This window comes from Amphiura filiformis, chromosome 1, assembly GCF_039555335.1.
Source record: "Amphiura filiformis chromosome 1, Afil_fr2py, whole genome shotgun sequence".
Classification (NCBI taxonomy): domain Eukaryota; kingdom Metazoa; phylum Echinodermata; class Ophiuroidea; order Amphilepidida; family Amphiuridae; genus Amphiura; species Amphiura filiformis.
The window spans coordinates 1,403,681-1,424,685 of record NC_092628.1 but is presented as its reverse complement, the minus strand read 5'-3'; the positions used below and the strand labels follow the sequence as shown (position 1 = coordinate 1,424,685).

The 21,005-nt window shown below is 37.0% G+C and overlaps 2 protein-coding genes across 3 annotated transcripts in view; one reads left to right on the top strand and one right to left on the bottom strand.

Moving 5' to 3' along the window:
- Positions 1-3,853, bottom strand: part of LOC140169423 (protein KRI1 homolog) — a 33,619-nt gene extending 29,766 nt beyond the window's left edge. Inside the window, exon 1 of one of the 2 annotated variants that reach the window (XM_072192686.1) lies at positions 3,760-3,853. The gene's annotated coding sequence lies outside the window, so the exon portion shown is untranslated. The remainder of the gene's footprint in view (positions 1-3,759) is intronic. The other variant, XM_072192693.1, reaches the window with a different exon arrangement.
- A 3,077-nt stretch (positions 3,854-6,930) lies between these two features.
- LOC140169414 (cell division control protein 42 homolog) lies at positions 6,931-15,274 on the top strand. Its single transcript, XM_072192675.1, has 3 exons — positions 6,931-7,600; positions 9,769-9,827; positions 14,056-15,274. The coding sequence occupies exons 1-3, from the start codon at positions 7,285-7,287 to the stop codon at positions 14,566-14,568; spliced, it is 888 nt and encodes a 295-aa protein (XP_072048776.1). The 5' UTR covers positions 6,931-7,284; the 3' UTR covers positions 14,569-15,274.
- Positions 15,275-21,005: the final 5,731 nt, after the last annotated feature.

The following is a 21,005-nucleotide window of genomic DNA, read 5'->3' as shown; positions in this document are numbered from 1 at the left end:
ACATCAAAAAAGTACGCAATCCAATTCCCGTTCAAACGCGTGAGAAACTGAAAGTGCATAATCCCGACTATTCTGGTGCACCAGAACGAAATTCAAATTTCACGATATCTTTTCTAAACGAATTAATCTGCAAGAAATATTTTGTGTACATAAACATTATGTAGCCAGAGGTTTCCAGTGATATAAAAATCTCAACTTTTTTTGAGAAAAGTGGGGGGATGAGGCTGTGGATCACGAAATGCCCTTTTAATTGTTGTTACAATTAAAAGTATAGATCTTGAGTAGTCCGAATAATCAGACCCAGAACAAAATATTAATTTCTGACATGATCGTGTACTGGGTCTGAACTGTTTCCATATGAAATCTTGATGGCAAATTGGACAATAGAAGCACATGGTTCTACGTGATAGCTTTTTAATCCCTATAATTCAGGTTACGTGAATCACGCTATTGTGGACCATCCTTCTGATACTTGGACGAGCGGAACGGTATTTTGTCTACCTCTCTGTTTGTAAACAAACCAGGAGGTCGAAATCGTCCTCCTCGCCGAATAAGAAAGTCAGCGTAATATTTTGTTCTTGGTCTGATTATTCGGACTACTCAAGATCTAGATACTTTAAGATCTTGAGGACTAGTACTAGCGAGTCCACCGCATACGATGATTTACGCATTTGTATCTGTTTGTGTGTGAAACTTAGTGAAAACAACTCACCATTTCTCACCCTTTCAAAACTCAAAATACACTAGGAAATTATTTTTGAAGAGTTTAAAGATGAAATTTTCCAATTATTTAAAGTTTTCAACAAAAAAAGAACATTAAGCATGTTTTTTAACGTCGTGAAGTCGTTGAAGTTCAGGAGTTACACCGTAGCGACTCGATCGACGGGACGCCATTTTTTCGTCTGCTTGAAATTCACGAAATCTCGATTTGGATTTATCCACGAGACTTCACGAGACTTACCTGGATGATGTCATCATTTTATAGGAAATTTCGTGACGTTTGCACTCATACCAAACACGACGGGGCTTGTTTTGGGGAAAGCCCCTAATTTTCTAGGTTTTTGAGGTCTATTTTGTAGGTAAGATTTTCATGATTTTTGGCGTAAAAAGTTGCCAAAATGGAGCGGAAGGAGGTCATTAAACCCAACGCTCTGCAGGGTCTATTGTTCTATTGTTTCCGATTAGAGCGCTGACATATTGGAAAATGTTGCCAATCAATATTCATGAGAGTGTACATTCAACGTCCAGTTTGCGAAATTGGGTGAGTTGTGTTTGGTAGGTGTGAAATACATCTGACTGGGCGTTTTAATTATGTAACGAATAAAGGCATTGACATAGTCGAATGGCTGCCCAGTGCTGTTATGTGTTTAGTTATTATAATAGGCCTAATAATTATTATTAAATGTAATTCATCATTCCTTTCTTTTCTCTTCTCTGTACTTATTCTTTCCTAGGCCTACATTTTATCACTCCCTCGCTCTCATTGTCCCTCTCACCCTCCCTCTCTCATTCCCATCATTTTCCTTATAGGCCTATTTCTATTTATCTACTTGTCTTTATTATATCTTTTTATTTCTCCCTTCCTCCAGCCCTCTCTCATTCTCCATATCCCCTCCTCCCCTCTTCCTCCCTCCCCCCTCCCAAGACTTCTCACAGAGGTGAATCTGCCCCTCCCCAACACCCTCCCCTCTTTGGGTGCCTACTATGATCTTCTTAAAATAAAATTAAATGGAAATTTCTTAAAACAACCTTTATAGGCCTATACTTATACTTACATGTATACGTATAGCGATTACCATTATAGTGTAATATAGATATATGGACTGGGCGTGGCAGCCTTCATACATTCTAATGTGTAATCGATCACCAAGAGCATTCAATTTATTTAAATGAAACACCTATCGTCACGTGGGTGGTAAAGATGATTGCATCGACAGCTAAAGCCTCCTTATAGTCTTCAGACCCACACAAGCACACATTTGGGATACATCAGTACAATGGTACCACTTTACACATGACTGCCCTTACACATGACTGTAGTGTGGTCACTTATTGATACTCGCCTGTTGTGTAGAGCGTTAATATGCTGCCGGATCAGTGACCAATTTAATGGCGGAACCCCTTTATTCGAAACAATGGTACCACTTTTATGAATAGCCTGTCGCAACTTCTAATCGGCATCAAACGAACAAAAGATTATATAATCTATTGCGACTCTATTTCTATTAAAAGCTCTTTGATTAAACCTATATTAAACCTATATATAATATGAAATTTTAGAGTATTCTGAAGATGTTTGTGGTCATTCTTGTGCAGAAATCCATCGCAAGATAAATGCGCAAAAACAAATTACTGTGATGACCCGTTCTGGCAATTGGCCGTAAAAATACGACAGTACGGGGAGAAATGGTGAGGTGGCGGTGCATGCAGTGTTCTTGGTCGGGCTGACGCCGGGGTGGGAGATGTAGCGGACATCGGGTCATGTTGTATGTGGTAAAATGCAAAACACACACTTAATTCAAGTGATATTATTTTTGTTACTAATTTTAATCAACTCTATCATACTTTAAGAATCTGTGTAATATTTTTTCATTTTTTTTTTCACTTCCTTTGTATTTTTTTTCAATACTGAAATTGAATAGTGCAGTGTCAGATGAGGTTCACAAGTAACATCACTGGCAGAACATGTGTTGCATGGGTCACATCAGATTAGGCTATGATTACCTACATATTCATCAGGCCTCGAAATAAGAACAAAATTCCAAGGGTCCTCCGGACCCTTGCCTTTGAAATGTCAAGGGTCCTCACCAATTTTCAAGGGTCCGACCCCGGACCCTTGTCTTTGAAATTTCAAGAATGAGAATTAGCTACGGCGATCCTGGTTGAAAACTTGATGGGAAACTAAAATGAAAGTCTACTCAGGGAGCTGTACGTATTATATGAATCGGATTTTTCAGTGGAACAACAAAACTAGGATTTTTGCCCTTTGCTTGGTTCAATTTTTACGGGTCACGCGGACCCGCACCGTCGAAATTTGCGGGTCCGCGCCTACTTTCACGGGTATTTGACGCAAGGACGCCAGCTTATTTCGAGCGCTGATATTCATTTGTTTATTTTTTTATTAATTTTCTTTTTTTTTTATTCCTTTATTCATTCCAAAATTTACTTGTTTATTTACTAACAATATTTATTTCTTGGTGGAGGCAATATCATCGTCTCTAAAATACTCCTGTATTGTACACAAAAATTGACACACAAAAAACAGTAAACTTCACATGGCTTTAAATAGGCATAAACCTCCCCATATTTTAAGTTATAGAGCTGATTGTGGTACCATTGTCTTTCTTTATTAATGCCCTTTACAGTGATACCAGATTTGTAAGTGTTATTTGTAAAAATATACAAGTGCTAGACAAATAAATCCAACGTACCGCACACAAAAATTGACAGACAAATACCGCTACCCTTCACAACTTTAAATACGTATAACTCCCCCATACTTTGAGCTATAGAGTTGTTTTTGGTATCATTGTCTAAGTTTTTTAATGCTCTTTACAGTGATACCAAATTTGTAGATGTTCCTTGAAAAAACCTAAAAAGTGTCGTCCTCCCTACTAGCATGACTAGTACTAGTAGTACGTCATGAGTAGTAACTAACTAGTTGACAGCTAGATAGTTTATGTGTTCATGGACAGTCACTGTTTTCACAACATTTTAGATGCGATTCTTCAAATATCAGTTCATGTATCGTTTTCTCACCTGAGGCTTGATATTTTCTTCAAAAATCACAAACTTAGCTTCTTGACCAGCCCAGACGCGTGATCATCGATAGCAATGGTTGCAGAATTCGGCAATATCGAAGCGTGAAGCAAGTTTCTAGAATGTTTTGCATACGTACCAAACACAATAAACTTAAAAGGATAATTAAAATTTTTATTTAATAATTGATCACAAATTGTTTGTAAATAACTAATATCAAACTATTATCAGCTATTTATAGACTGGTAACTACACTCGAACACTCACTTTAGGAGCTAAATGTGTTTTTAAATTATAAATTTTGGCAAAGGATTGTGGGACCAGGGAATTTCGCCATCTGCTGGGTGTGCTGCTGGTCTTTTTCTTGATCACATCACATGTCTAGTTTTGTTCATTTTTTATAGAGGTTAAAAATCCACAGAAACAAGCGTCTTCATGCAACATCCACTGTATACCCCTGCAGATTGGGTTCTCTAAATTCTCTTTACGTTTAGGCCTAATGTCACTTTTTTGCGACTCATTAAAGACATAGCACACTAAGCATGACAGGCACTGCTTGAGCTGCGAACATGTCAGGGGTTTTGTATACTGCCCTCAAATTATAGACAAATGGATTTTGACAAATCAAGTGTAAAAAATGTATATAGTGAAAAACTCACTCCCCAAAAGAGTGATTCACTTATAAAACCACTCAAAAAAGAGTGAAATGTGTTTTTTTAACTTTAAACCCACTCTAGAAAGATTGAAACCCACTCTAAAAGAGTGAATTTCAACTCGTTCAAGGAGTTTATGAAGGACAACACAGAGTTTGAAAGAGTTAAAATTCACTCTTTTAGAGTGGGTTTCACTCTTCTATACTGGTTTTAAAGTTAAAAAAAAACACATTTCACTCTTTTTTCAGTGGTTTTATAAGTGAAACACTCTTTTGGGGAGTGAGATTTTCACTCTTTTTTTACATTTAGAGGGTATAGGCTAAGGGACATGCACATTTTTACACTTAGCCCATGAAGTTCAGAACAGGGGCCATCCCATGGCCGGTCTTCAAATTTAGGCCTTGTATTAGGCCTTCAAACACAAATTACACAATGTTACGTTTGAAGGCATATATGCTGAGCTGGGATGAGACGTGTTGAAATTAGGCCTATAATGGCCAAAACCAGGGGCTATCAGCATGTCTTTTTTTAGCTTCTCTTCTGCTGCTAGATGATAACTAATGCGGACAACAATCGCGCCTGAAGAAGAATTTAAGGTGCGGAGGTGAGGGTCAAGTGTAGGCCTAGTCTGGCCTACGGTATGGAAAAAGAAGCACCGTTGAAATTGGTTGAATAAACCTTTTATCCATCAAGTTGAAAATACACCCAAAATGGTTAATTATCAAGAAAAGTTAACCAAATGGACCATTGATTTGAAATTATAGGCCTACTTGCGCTCGGTCGGTAAGCATGAATAGGCCTATAGCCTTTCATTATTGCTATAGAGAATCCAGGACTGAGCTTTCGGAACCCATAACATGATGATGCCCCTTAGTATACATGGGGATCTCAGAAGGACATGTCAATGTACATTGGCCTGGGCGGCCCCAATAATTTTGGTGTGGGTATGTGGGGTGGGGGGAAGTACCCTAGCCCCCTCCCTTTTAGAAGGTAAAATTCATAATTTTAAGGTGAAATTCATAATTCCAGGTAGGCCTATACAGTTTAAGCATTTCAAAAGCTTCCGTGCTTCGTGCTGGAGAGTGACATCACCTCCTGCACCTACCCCCGCCCCCTCAGCGTTCCTCGATGATGCAGAGAAGGTCTCGTATCGATGCCCCCCTCCCCCTTCAGGAGCCTCAAGTCTGATGTGATTGACAGGAAGTGTCAAGAGGGGTTGTCAATATGATTGACAGGAAGTATCAATGAATAAAACGGGAGTGCTTCTTGTTCACTTGTTCATGTGTTGCGGCCCGTCATACACGTTCAATCTTATTGATCAATATCAAAGACCCTAGATACAAGAGTGGATACAAAATCTACCATTCACGCACAATGGTAGATTTTGTATCCACTCTTGCATCTAGGGTCCACAATATTGAGAGTCTAACCCCCCAAAAGATAGAATTTTAGGGGGTTGGGTCATGAGGTATTTGGAATTTTTTTTTTTTAGTATAGGTTATAATTAATTGAGTATCGGAAAGCCATTTTTTTATCTTGATTTGAATCTGTTTTATTATAATTATGCAGTTATTATCATATGCAGTTGTTTCACCAAAAGTGCAATAATTTTATATGTAATTAAAATGTACATTAAAATGTTTTAATATAATTTTATAAAGGACCCCAATGGAAATAAGGGCTTTCTTGGGCTATCCTTGGCATTGTATGTTGTTTTATAAATATGTTGTGTGATGCATTTATTCTGTTTTGGTGTACGCGGTATTGTATAATGTTTTTTGAATTTGCCAAATAAAATCTAGGCCTATCTACCGTATCTTTCTAAGACAAAATACACTGATCAATGTGGATATTCATTATTGGTCGAGCTATGAGTTTAAAAATATGGACCTGGGCCATTGTCGAGTCCAATATTTTAAAACTCATGTAGCGAGAACAATAATATTCAGGCCATTATCATGTTTGGGATCCAATATTTCATCAAAACATAAAAATAAAGCAATTTGTCCATATTTTTTTATTCTTTCAATTTTCAGATTAAATTTGCTGATCAAGTTTAGGCCCCTATGACTATTTAAAAAAAATCAACATGAATCACTTGCAAGTTAGTGTTAATACTAGATGTCTCGAGTCGACCGTCTCATAAATTAATCTTTTAAAATAGACAAAAGGGCATTTCCTGGCAGATGCTATATGCTGAAAACTGCTAGCAATACTAGCATAGCCTAGCAATGTCAATTTTATATGAAAACTGCTGCATGTTGTCAATAATTTAGAAAAAATGATGTGTCCTAACAATAAATTATAACATTGAGGGAATCGGCAGAATTAGAGGTGGAATCAGGCAGGTGGAATCAGCACAGAAAACTTCAACTCACCTGCTTCAACTTTCCTGAACTTTAACTTTCAGAAAACGCAAGACTGCCCTCTCCTTGCCCTGTCGGTGACCAACTCATTTGCATGAAGCACACCACCATCCAAACCATCGATCCCGCGGTGGTGGTGTGTGTGTGCCATTCGTGAAATCATTTACAAAAACCTCACGAAGAAGAGTGGATGTCGACTTCAGCTGCTCTCTACGAGACTAACGTATTGAAAATACTGGATTATTTACTCGGATTTTATAAACTTGATCGAGCTTGACATCACCCACTAACTACTCAACAAGGATCTATACACATTTGGAATTATAACCTTTGATATAAAATCGTCAAATCCTGGTTGATTTTATGGATTTTTAGCTGTTTTAAAACTGATGTCTCCTGGATACAAATTGTAGACACGATATACTGTACAGTGCAGCGTGTCAGTGGTACTGAAATGGTCATGTACAGCTACACAATGATTGCAGAAAGTTTGTGTTAACTTTGCCATGGTTCTCGCTGGTTTCTCTAACGACTATCGTGACTTGGAGTCTTTCAATAAAAGAAGTGCAATGCCACCCAATGCTCATCCACAGGCTGTAATGGCCCAGGCTTCCCCGCAAGAGGAAAGGCGAGGGGGGAACAATAACAACAGAACAGGGCTAATTTTAAGGACAGATTCTTTCCAAGATCTGGACTCTTGTGCCAAGATAAAGTGTGTGCTTGTTGGTGATGGAGCCATTGGAAAGACTAGTTTAGTTGTTAGTTATACAACTAATGGTTATCCTGTAGAATATGTGCCAACAGCTTTTGACAATTACTCTGGTGAGCATCATGATTTCTAGTGGAAATAAATGGCATTGACCAGCCAAAAAATACCAAAATACATTCTATTTCTATTGTAATTTGTATATGTCATGTGTACCGTACTAAAAATGTTACACAATACAAATTCAATGTGACTACAGATGTAAATATACTGAATATTACTGTACTTATTTTATAAATATGCAAAGATCTTTCGTACTGCCCGATTCGGGGATCAATCTGCGTAGTATGCCGTGATGCAAATGTGACCCAGTTCTTTTCATGCGATGGTCGGCCAGTGCGAAAGGTGGTTGCAAAATAAAATAGTGTACCATTGTCACCATGTGCTATAGTTACATACAAGTACTAGTAGCAGTAATATTTAAAAATGTATTTCATTTTAAAGTTATATTTTGTATGAACTATGATGACCTGTGTCTTTTTGTAAATTTCAAGTTTCTTGCTTCCAGTCAACTCAACAATTTGAAAAATTTTGGGTTAGGGTATGGGTTAGGTTAGTGCTTTGCTTAATTCAAAAGGCCTAAAAGTATACATGTACCTCTGGAATACCAGTTAACAGAATTGGAACCCACTGAATTATACACTGAATGACTTTTCAGTTCAGTTGCTTTTGTACAAAAAAAGGTTTTATGCAACATTGTTCATAGCAATTATTCAATCAGTCCCATGTGAATGGAAGAAAAGATAACAAAAGTTTAATTCATTTGAGGAGGCCTATTATTGTATTTAAAGTATGGTATTCTAGAAACATACCCAAAAGCTATGATGAAGTGAATTGGAAAAGGACCAACTGTTTGCTGTGGTCCTTGACACAAATGTGTATTGTTGGAAAGTACACAGACTGCATTGACTCACCAGGTAGACAATAGTGTGATGGTGGGCATACCTGGTGAAAGCAGAACTCTTTAATTGAGTAATGTCCAAGAAAAAAGGAAGGAAGAATAAAGGAACAAAAGAAGTCAAAAGTTGGGGATAATTATGAGATTTACCATATCTTGTACATGTGGCAGATTGTGGCTACAGAAGCATCAGTTGAAATTGTGGTTTTATGACATTCCTGTTGTATTACAGTATCAGTTTTTTTTATGTATGTTACACAGTGGCGTACCGAGGCCGCCCCTTCCCCGGGGGGCTGAAGAAAATCCAATTTGCCGCCCTTCTTCAACAGCCCAAAAGGTTGCCCCAATTTTTTTACGATCGTTTGAAAAAAGTGAGAGAGAAAAAAAAAAAAAAAAAAAAAAAGGATTTCTAGGCGCTACCGCCCCAAAAGCAACACATTTTGATGTATAGTCCAATTTTTCACATTTTCCGACCTTTTTTCTTTCCTAATTCATTTTGCCGCCCTTCTTCTTCCGCCGCCCTCTTTTTGCCGCCCTTTGATTTTGCCGCCTGCTTTGTCCCGGGGGCTGGCGCTAAAAGCCCCAAAATACGCGCATGTTACAAGCAGTAAATTGAATGTGAAAACTGAAAAGAATTTAGTCCTGGTCTGATTACAAAATTTACAACCATTTGTGAATGTGAGATGACATAAACATAGCAGTAAAAGTTGATTCCAAGTTTCCTGTCACTTGCCCGCATCATTTGATTCATTTCGGCCAAAACTTTCATTTATTATTGACAATTTTGTTTTACTAGTTGTGGGGTGGGGTTCATGTACAGGATGTAGTCAATAATAAACATTCAAGGATTCCCTCCTGTTTCCTGGTGATTACAAAAGTTGCACATTTCTTCTCATTTTAATTTTTTTAAACCCAAAATTTCAAATCTTTTCTCAATCTGTAAGCATAAATTATATTTATGGTCTTACATCAGTATACGTAGGCCCATGGCCATAGGTAAATAATGAAAGAGAGTAAAATTAATGAAAATGAGAAAGAGTCACAGGTCATCTTTTGTCAAATATGATGCATATAACAATAACTATATCATTGCCCAGATACTATAAAACAAAATTGTGTATTCTTTGTGAATGAGCTTGGACCACTTTGCTTGGACGGAGAACAGGCTTCTTACATGTTTGTACATGAGTAGGCAGCAAAGAAATTGTGTTTTTAAAATATTTGTGTGTACTGTTGACTGAGTGAACATTGACAACAAACAATACCGGTACTAAATTTGTAGACTAATTAATTAATTAGACATCTTTTTTTTCCTTTATATTTCAGTTGTAGTCAGAGTTGACAGTAAACCAATCAAACTCCAAATATGTGACACAGCAGGCCAGGTGAGTTTACATTTAAAATTAATGATATTTTCCTTCAATCATTTCCTATACTGGTAGTCCGGTATCGTACTATATCGGCGTACCGGTAAAAAGCTAACAAAAATCCGCTTTCTGCTTGTGCATTTCATGGACCCCATTCTCCCAGGTTAGTTTGATGTGGATGGATAATTTGATGATTGCTAGTGATGACACAAGGATAAATGATGATGTGGTTAATTGATTATAATCTTGTGGTTGAATCAAATCCACAGATTATCCAGTGAGTCACAGGAACATTTGTTTACATTGCACACTTTGTCATCAAGTATCTGCACAAAGGTCATCAACTGTAAATGTGTCCTCATTGAATTAACAGACCTGTCTAAACAAGTTCAATTTCTTGATCAGCCCTCATTAAAAAGTTTTAACTTTTAAAACAGGTTTAAACAAGCTCAATTTCTTGTTATATGCCCTCATTAATTTACCAACAAACCAGTCTTAATTTTGTGACACTTAATTTGGAAAATTAAATGGGAGCACTGAGTAAAGATAGCTACTGTAAAATTGTTCATAAAATAAATTGCAATGCAGGACTACATGCATGACTACAGGACTACTGATATAATCGCAATTTGCAGACACAATTATGCAAAACTTTCTTCCAGGGATAGACCTATGCATTGCGCCATGCAACAGATAGCATTTGTTACAGTTCAGTGAGCCGAAAAATCAAACTGCAAAACAAGTTTGTTTGTTGTGCAAACTTGACCGGAGTGTAGCAATGCATGGTTGAGATTGCTAGCTCTGTGCACTAGGTGCAAAATATGGTGATAAAACCAACCAAACCAAAACAACCCAACACCATGTGCAGTGTACCTGGCCTTATAATTATATTTTTTGGGTACTGTACTGAACTTTCTAATTCTAGATATTTTCAACCATACACATTGTACAGAGACCTACAATTTGAGAGACTCCACTGTGTCAATTACTGAATTTTAAAATGTTGAGTAATTATATCAGCTTTATAATTTGTGAGAAAAATACTACGTTCATTGCTGTGAGCATTGAGTCCGAGTAGTCAGTACTAGTCATGCTTTGAGTATTGCAGACTTTGTGTATGGTCCCTGAGTCAACACACATCAACCTGTAGCTTTGGTAGCTCAGTGACCTTTGGTTTACAGCTTTGGGAAATGGTGAAATCCATAAGATTGGCCAATGTATTGTAGTGGATGGAATGGATAGGGTATTGTAATAATGGTGCAATTCACAAGTTACAAACTGCATTGATGTTGCATTTTAAACTTTATTTTTTAAGTACAAAATGTACAATGTAGTGCTAAAGCCCATGCTAGAGCCAGTTCCCATATAGGCCACTAATCCTTTCAAAATGAGCAATTGGTCCTGGCAAATTTTGATACCAGTTGGGTTTCAAACTTTCAACACAGATCTAGGCCTACATGATTTTAATGCCTTATAATATGAAAATAATTAGTCAAGTTTTCATCAAGTGTTCACTGGCAGTGCCAGCAAGGTTATGTCACCAATCACCATGGTCATTCATTTTAAAGATTAATGAAATGTGAATTTCCTGTAATACTGATCAATAAGATCTTCAAATTTGGTCTAAATTTCTACTTGATAGCATGACCAGTAAAATCACTTATGTGCATACAAAAGCCATACCAGTAGGCGGTAAACGAAAAAGACAATGCATTAAATTGTATTTTAATGACTCGTAAGTCTAGTGATTGTGTGCATGTCCCCATTCAGCATGTTCAGTGTAATTTGTAACAAAAGATCATTTATTGGTTTCCTGGATGACATCATCAGTGGGTTTGTGTGTGATTCTGTGAAATTTTGTGGATATTTATCAATAAATGATTGATGTTGATATTGATCTGGTGGCTTATTTTTCATTGAAAATTAGTGATCTTTTGATGAGGTCAAGGACTTAGTGTGCACTGCACTGTAGGCCCCTATATGTTTTGTATTTAATCATATATTGTGACTAAATAAAATACCAAGCTCTACTGTAAAGAAAATTGAAGCTGGGAAAAAGTCATTTCCAAGATAGAATTTAGAAATCAGAAATTTTCAAGGATTAAACTGGGTTATTGAGGTGCATTACATGTAGGCCTATGTGTTGTTGTTATTGGTTTTTTTACCAGTTGCAAGCATAAGTTGTATTCAATAATTTGCAATTCTGTCAGCAAATCCAAAGTTCATCATTCAGTGTTCACAGTTTATGTTCATCTAGGTTTAAATGTAGGGTGCATGTAATGCAGTGCCACATCTTACATGTTTTGTAAAAAATTGTATGTGGTAAACTGAACTTGAAAACTGTTTGCTATGCAGTCCGAGTCCAGTCTGACTAGTCTCCATCTTCTAGTTTTAGATAGGGCCTACATTGATTTAAGTATAACGGGCCTTGGTAGTTGGTACTATGATATCATACATGCATCGACTGCTGAATTTGCACTATGTATGTAAATCAGACCATGTTCAAGTTCAAATTTATTGTCAAGTGAATAAAATCTCCAAAGACCATTACTTGGAAGTTCAAACACACCAGATGGGAGTACAATACAAGGGTCAGTTACCATATGGCTGGCCCTGGGCCAATCCAAGGACTTGACAATAATAAACAGATCAAGTTGAGGTGAACTTTCATGTATGGGTAATAGAGATAGAACATGCTGGCAGATGGCCCTTTTATGTTGCACACAAGCATATCCTGATTTCAAAGAAATGGTTTATCTATTGCTGCCCTAAAAGCATTCAGCAGTAAGTGCTGTAAACTTGACATGTCATCGGCTCGATATTGACATTCATCAGGTTTTTGTGTCACTTTAAACTGCAGTGTTGTTAAAACTGGGAAATGGATTACCAATTCTTCTTGCTTGGTTTAAATTTCTTCAAAGACACATCTACTCCAACACAAGTACACCACCCTCACACATAACGAATACAGATTACAGACCCTCCCTTCCCCAATTTCATTTTTTAAAGTACATAGGCAGTTGAATTGTTACCTGAAAATTCTGTGATCTGAAACAGTGATCACCTCATGGTGCTTACATAATGTACTACATGTATAAATATTGGAATAATGTGATCAAAGAAGGGAAACTAATCTTGGGATTATTTGGGTTTTTGCATTATGATATTATGTAATTATCCAGCATTTAATACCACAGAATGATCTTTAATCTCAAAAGTACACTGTAAAAATCTGTTTCGTGGCAAATCTTCTCTACAAATTATTAAGTGATTTAATACATTTTTGTGCTCATCTCATCAAAATTAATTTCCCTGATGAGGAGATCATAATTTGTGTGATGAAAAGATGAGGAAATCATTGTGTGATTTAAAAAAAACAATCCAAAAGGAACACATTCATATGCACACATGCATGACCTTACCAATTGCTTTTAAGTTTTATGACCAAAACAAATTTTTAAATGCTTGGAGTGCTAGGCACAGCCTTACACCATACACTATCTATGCTAGCCCTACCACAGGGCCTTTTTTCTTTTTACATACTACATGTATATACTCCGAGACATCATGCTATAAACTGAGAACTGCTAAAAACCCAGTGATAGCTCACAACCCACTAACCGCTGGGTTAAGCAGTTCTCGGGGTATAGCGTATCTCTGAGTATAGCATAGTAAAAAAAGAAAGAAAAAAAGGCCCTGTAGTAGGGCTAATCTATGCTTACACGTACACATAAAAAGTCAAGAGATATTTTCTCAAAATATCAAGAACTGGGCTAGATGAGTTTGTACTACTCATTTTAAAGGGGCATTTCGTGATCCACAGCCTCATCCCCCCACTTTTCCCAAAAAAAGTTGAGATTTTTACACCACTGGATACCTCTGGCTACATAATGTAATGTTTATGTACCAAATATTTCTTGCAGATTAATTAGCTTTAGCAACATAATCGCTAAATTTGAATTTCGCTCTGGTGCACCAGAACGAAATTACAACACATTGTCTATGGAGCAGTGTAATACACATAATCATGCATAACTCGCAAACGCAAAATCGGAATCAACTGAAATTTTGGAAATAAGCTTTTTTCGTGGATATCTACTGAAAATGTCATAAAAAGAGGATGCTAGGATCACAAAATCCTCCTTTAATAATGTATTTTCTATTAGTCTGCAATTGACACCTGTGTGGAGAGTGAAAGTACACCAAATAACGAGATTCTCTTTGTTTTTTATTTGTCTCTTTACAGGATGATTTTGATTCCTTACGTCCTCTCTGCTATCCACAAACCAACGTCTTCTTGCTATGTTTCAGTGTCGTCTCTCCAACATCATTCCACAACGTTCTGGAGAAATGGCTTCCAGAAGTTCGCCGCCACAATCCAAAGGCTCCAATCATTCTAATTGGCACCCAATGTGACTTGAGAACTGATGTCAATGTGCTTATAGACTTAGCTAAATATAACGAGGTGCCAATAACAGAATCGGAGGCGATGCAAAGAGCAGAACGAATCAACGCAGTCAGTTATGTTGAGTGTTCCGCACTAACACAACACAATCTCAAAGACGTGTTTGATCTAGGAATATTATCAGCGCTGCAATTTACGTCACCACCAAAAGAGACAAAGAAGTGTGGAAAGTATAAGCCGAGTAAAAAAGAGAAAGCAGCACAGAAGAAAGCAGCAAAGGCAGCAAAAGCAGCAGACCCACCGAGGAAGCCAAAGAAAACACTATTGAAAACGCTATGCTGTATTCCAGTATGAGCAGGTCCGTCTTTTCGATGCTGTGCTGTATTCCAATATCTTGAGAACGCTAGACTCAAAATGAAGAATAGAACTTGGTGTTTGAGAGTTTCCTATTTGAGCGATTTATGTCACAACTTTTTAATGTTCCAGAGGCAATATTGTACAGAGATCATTTATGGTGAATTGGTGTTAAAAAACTTTTCAATCATTTCCCCAATAATTACCAGGGGCGACACCACAGTCCCTCCCCTAAAAGGGAGAGCAAAAAAAAAAATCAGAAAGGAAAGAAACTGAATTTTGTCAACGCCATGGGTTAGATTGTTAAATTATGACAATTTTATGGGTTTTCTATACTTATTCATAAAAAAGCGTCAGCTTCAGGCCCCCTGCAAGGGGCCAGCCCACTGGAACCCCCATTTATGCCCCCCCAATATTCAGCCCTGGCACTGCCCCTGATAATTACCATACGAACATTGATTGTACATTGGGTCACCTTCATGAAGTGTCCAATTTGAACTCTCAAAATGTATTTGAACAGACAGGCTTCCCTGAACAGACCTGTTTCTACAATCAAAGTATGTTTCTCCACCTCCAAACAAGGGGCAGCTACAAGGGGGGGGGGGGTCATCAATCAAATTGGGAACTTCCAAGAGGAGATATGGAAACTAATTTTGTTTTGCAAGAAAAACTTACAATGACCCAGTGTATTGTAATTTATACACCCCCCCCCCCCTAATGAAGGTACAATTAATGTACATGATCTTAATATTCCATACATTCAGGAAGGAGTTCTGTGAAGGAGTTCAAGGTCATTTCTTCCTTAGGAGCAATAGGAGGGTGTATGAATTTCATTCAGAACAGCCAACTTTGAAGACTGCACAAATGTTTCAAAAGGAACATCTAGAATACATCTCATTGTGTGGGGCATCTCTCTGGGCAGGATCTGTGTCCAAATAAACAAAGTACATCAAAATAACTACACCATTTTCACCCTGATGTGGCAGTGACGTCTTTAAGTGTGTGCATGTGTACACCAGCGCTTTTAAAGCGACAATAGCGATTTGAAGCTGCGTGCAATGAAATGCGCACTGATGTCACTGCCACATCAGGGTGAAAATGTATAGACAGTAGTCAGTACACAGTCAAGTGCAAAATGAATGTAACTTGCTTTTGGTAATTTTCCTTCTGTGACTAATAATAATATATGGTTTGTAACACTGCAATTGGTAATGTGTTCTAGTACATTTTATATCAATCATTCAGCTTCTGAGCAGACAGTAAACTTACCTTATTATTAAATGAGATCTCAAATAGTCCAATATACCCAGGACTTTGTTCGTGTACATACATTTGAATGTATTTGACTCTACAAAATGCTTTTAAACAACATGGGAAAGGGTTTAAACTATCATTGTTGATTGGAGATTATGGAAAGATGTCATAGAAAATGAAACCATTGTTGCTCATACTATGAAATACTTGAGATGCCAAACTCCCAAAACAGGGTGTTTATTAAATGTAAATAAAATAGATGTACCTGCTACAAAATGTACATTTTTTCTTGTTTGTTCCAAAAAACTTTCATTAAATTTATATATCATTCCTTGAAGAAATTGTTTGTACATGTATGTAAGATGCAATAGAACTGTATTCACACCTGATGATGACACAGTAAGATGTTTTATAAGTTTATGCTTTTTTTTTTTTTTTGAATGAAGAGGCTCAGCAAATCCATGATGGTTACAAACTCACATTGATAGTAATTAGTATGTTTTGATCAGTAACAAACTTGGATGACAGATTCCGCAAATGGATTAGCCCCAGTACCATTATATAGCCAGGACTCTTTCAGATGGGGGGGGGGGGACTTTCAAGGGGCAAAATTTACAAAAATTGTCAAAAATGGGCTTCAAAGTACAAAATAAAAGGCCTAAAATCTTAAATATCACGCCAACCAGCATCCCATGGGGCAGACTTTTCACAGGGAGGGGGGGGGGGGGGATTTCTTACAGGGGGGGAGGGGTAGCTTCCCCAGCTACACCACTGATTAGCCCAAATTTACATACAAGTTGCCTGATCACAGCATACTGATATATGAATACCTAAAACTATAAATCTATCCTTTTGTGTTATGATTATAGAGAGCAATGTTATTGAAAAGAATAAGGACCATTTATAGTAATTTAGTATTCATTATCCAATGTCATCATGTTACATAATGTGAGTTTGTATCCTGATCAAATTTTAAGTTTATTTTCAACTACAGCATTGATTGATGTTAAATAATGTTTAGAAAATATAAGTGTGATAAAAGATTAGTTATTTGCACATTTTGTGTTTATGACGCATGATGGTTGTACATGTACACCGCTGCCATGCGAACCCTTGCACTCGAAAATTGTAACATTTGCAGAATTCTGTGAAAGATAGCCTTAAATATTGCACTATTTTATAGAAGAATCATGCTTTTATTTCATGTGAATGTTTGTATCAACTTGTGTACATATTTTCAAAACCAAAACTGCTATCAAGTGATGCTAAATTGCATAGCAGATTTCGTAGGCCTACATGCACCGTATTCGACTTAAAGCGCACATCCTTTATGGCATTTTGAGAAGTGCCCCTTTTCTAAATCAGTCAAATATATCTAAATAACTGGCTTAGAATTACAGTGATTTGAACAGTGTATTTTCAATGTGTGACTGTGGTGTAGACCCTACAAACATATCTAGGGTTTTATAAATCATCAATTTTAACCTTCATACCAGTTTTTATTAAAAACCTTCTCTGAAAATGAAACAACTGATTACAAAACTGCTGATTTTGTCGAATATGGTAGTTGAAAATCAAAGTTAGACATTTCAGTATGGTGTTTAAAGAAAAATATTGATTGAACTTTATACATTTTTTGTACACCAAGTAGAGGAGTTAAACCACACACCTGTTTTCTGTAACCAACTGTTGCTATGACGATAACAATAACCATTGTATTAAATCATGGTGGTGTGTCAGATAAGGTTACTGCACTTGTATGATTTGTAATAATTGCCGCCGCTTAATTTGTAACAATAGTCAGTTACTACATAGTAAAAATGATTTCGCAACATCACCATCTGCTGAAGTCGGCCTATTGAAAATGTTGCATGCGAGCGTAAAATCTAGTGTTTAATATAAAATGTTATAAACTCTTTAATGATTTGAAACAGTTTCAACTTTCAATCCATGTTATAAATTGATGTGGAATTTGCATTTATAATTTGTAAACTAACATTTTGTCCAAATGTGAGAAAATAATGTTCTTAAAAATGTGATAAATGACATTACAGTGCCTGTGAGTAGATAAAATGTGTTGATTGCATTGCAACTTCATTCCTATCTCAGTAGAAGGTTGATTTTAAGGCTGTTGTGATTTCATTGCTCCTATTCTCAAAATGAGTGAAGCTATTAAATTGGGGACTTGTCTTTTACAGTACATCATTCATGATTTACTTCAAATTATTTGCATATTATATGAATAAAATCTGTGAAAGGTAACTTTACCCCTGATAGAAAGTTCACGTAAAAACAGGATTTGTCTTACAAACAAAAAACATGCTTTGAGAAGAGGAACATTAGGAATGATAATAATAGTATTTTGTGGATTTGTTGAGTCTGTTATGTGTTGATTATTTTTGCTATTCAAATTTTGCTATGTAATTATATGTGTTTATTTTGAATCATTATACATTCAGCTTGTTACTGAAATTTATATTGTATGAAGGAGGAAGAAGATGGAGAAATAAAATACGTGAAAACTGAAAATCTCTTGTATCCACTGTCATTAAAGATGTTTACCACAGGGGCTCAGAATGAAGATAGCCAAACTAATAACTGATAATTAGTTTACTAGAGCTATGGATGAGAGAGGAAATGAAAGGAAGGAAGGAAGAACAATCAAGAACATTAATAAAGAATGTAGGACGTGAAAAGACGAATTCCAAAGGCACACTCACTTCCGCTGATTACGCAATAGTCGTTATCGATTCAAGTTGTGTTTTGAATTACATCCGAGGATTAGTGTAACATGTAAATTAATTATGTAGTGGGTGTTTACACTAAATTCGATTCTGAATTTGTATATCAGAAAAGTCCCAATTTGGGCCATTCCTTCACATACATTGTAATTTTACACAAAAATAGGGTTTGGGTTAGGGTTAGATTAGGATTAGGGTTAGGATAAGCTTACACAAAATAATTTATACTGGGAAGGATCAGCCAGTGGCTTAGCATCACAGGGGCATGTGCCCTCAATGAATTTGAAAATTTAAGAAAATCCCACAGGAAAAATAGTACTGCCCCAATCAGACCTGGTGCCCCCCTCACACCACCCATCATGGTCATTCCCCCATCATGGTTGGTCCCCCAATAGGATGACTCACGCTATGCCACTGGGATCAGCCCAAATTTGTTGGCCTAAAAAATGCCAGAAGTGAATCATTCATGGGTCACTAAACACACAAGTTGTGTTTGTTTACATTGTAAATTTTAATATGGAAAAACAATAATTATGTTTATTATATTGTTAATATTAATGATTAGTAAGTCTTCATTCCTGAATGTGAATTTAGAATCAAGTTCAGTGTAAACACGCACCAAACGAATTAATTTATGCAAACCGCTGTCGTAATTCAAAACACGACTTAGTCGATGATGACTTTTGCCCAAACGTGGTGCAAGTCGAATACTTTTTCCCAGTGTACATGTCATGGGGTACTAGATAAGCAAGTGATTTGTACTATTTCTATAGTTCTATGCATAGGCAAAATAAGTGATTCTCGATCATGAGAAGATGTACCTTTTGCGTCGGTGTACTTTGCGTAGATTAATGCGTGCTCGCACGACCTACATGACCGAACCTTGACTTTGCCTAGCAACGACCGTGCGATTGGTTAATTCTCAAAAGCTGTGTTTGAGCTGAAAGTGCCGGTCTTTGCGTAGTATGCTCGACACAAATACCTGTGCGTACCCAAGTTGGCTCTCATGATCGAGAATTAGATAGTACCAGATATTCACCCTACAAACAGCTCCCCATGGGAGTATTCACATTTGAACAAAATGTAATAAGTTTTTATTCATACATCTTCTCTATTTACTCTGGTACAAAAGATCTTTTAAGGGATTTAGGTGTGTGTTAGGTCCACTATTGTCCACCCAAGGCTGCGTGTATTTATAACCATGCTATAGGTCTATTCATCTTTGTCATATGCAAACATTCACAATACTGGTACAGAGTTGCCAAACCCACCCAATTTGGTGACTTTTTAATCCCCCCAACTTCTAAATATTTCCCGTCCCATAGAAATCAATGGTTATTGCATGACTTAAAGGTTGCCAAACCCGCAATTTGGTAGCCCAATTGGACGGAAGTTTTTGCTTGCAAATTTTGACAGTTCCTGTCCCATAGACACCAATGGCTAAGAAAAATATTGGGCGATTTTTTTAAACATTGTCTCCTGGACTTCCTGAAGTTTCCTGTCCCATAACAATCTATGGTTATTGGGCAACTTAAAAAAATGAGGATGCTGCACTGGGTTTCAGAGAAGAACAGCAGTCCCTTGCTCAGATTGATGCGAGCGCCATGTTAATGAGCGACATACGCGGAGCTTTGTAGGCGCCAATCTGCACGGACCAACAATTTGATGCACAATCGGCTAATCAGATTATCGGTCTGTTGCTATGATTGTCAGACAATTGATTCAGCCAATCATAACCCCACTTCTGTGTTTACGCTCTGCCATGCTCTCAAAATGTAGATATAGCTGATGAAGTAGTTTGTCATCAGTAGATATAGCTGATGAAGTAGTTTGCTGTCAGCAGTAGATAGCTGATGAAGTAGTTTGCTGTCAGCAGTAGATATAGCTGATGAAGTAGTTTGCTGTCAGCAGTAGATAGCTGATGAAGTAGTTTGCTGTCATCAGTAGATATAGCTGATGAAGTAGTTTGCTGTCAGCAGTAGATATAGCTGATGAAGTAGTTTGCTGTCAGCAGTAGATAGCTGATGAAGTAGTTTGCTGTCATCAGTAGATATAGCTGATGAAGTAGTTTGCTGTCAGCAGTAGATATAGCTGATGAAGTAGTTTGCTGTCAACATATATAGTTGATGAAGTAGTTTGCTGTCAGCAGTAGATAGCTGATGAAGTAGTTTGCTGTCATCAGTAGATATAGCCTGAGACCATAATACCTAAAGGGATTGGAAGGTCTGGCCAAATATCGAGCGTGCAGCGAACCAGGTCTGTTACGGTATTGTTATGATAATTGCGTTGATCGATTTTCGGAGGCAATGCTTCACTTCCTGTTTTCCGTTTTTTTAGGTATTATGGTCTCAGGATATAGCTGATGAGCTGATGAAGTAGTTTGTTGTCATCAGTAGATAGCTGAAGTAGTTGCTATCAACAGTAGATAGCTGATGAAGTAGT

Bases quoted from the DNA above. Each gene is read 5' to 3' on its own strand.
- LOC140169414 (XM_072192675.1), top strand. From the start codon at position 7,285: ATGGTTCTCGCTGGTTTCTCTAACGACTATCGTGACTTGGAGTCTTTC. The intron at 7,601-9,768 runs GTGAGCATCATG...TTTATATTTCAG, and splicing joins AGCTTTTGACAATTACTCTG to TTGTAGTCAGAGTTGACAGT. The intron at 9,828-14,055 runs GTGAGTTTACAT...GTCTCTTTACAG, and splicing joins TATGTGACACAGCAGGCCAG to GATGATTTTGATTCCTTACG.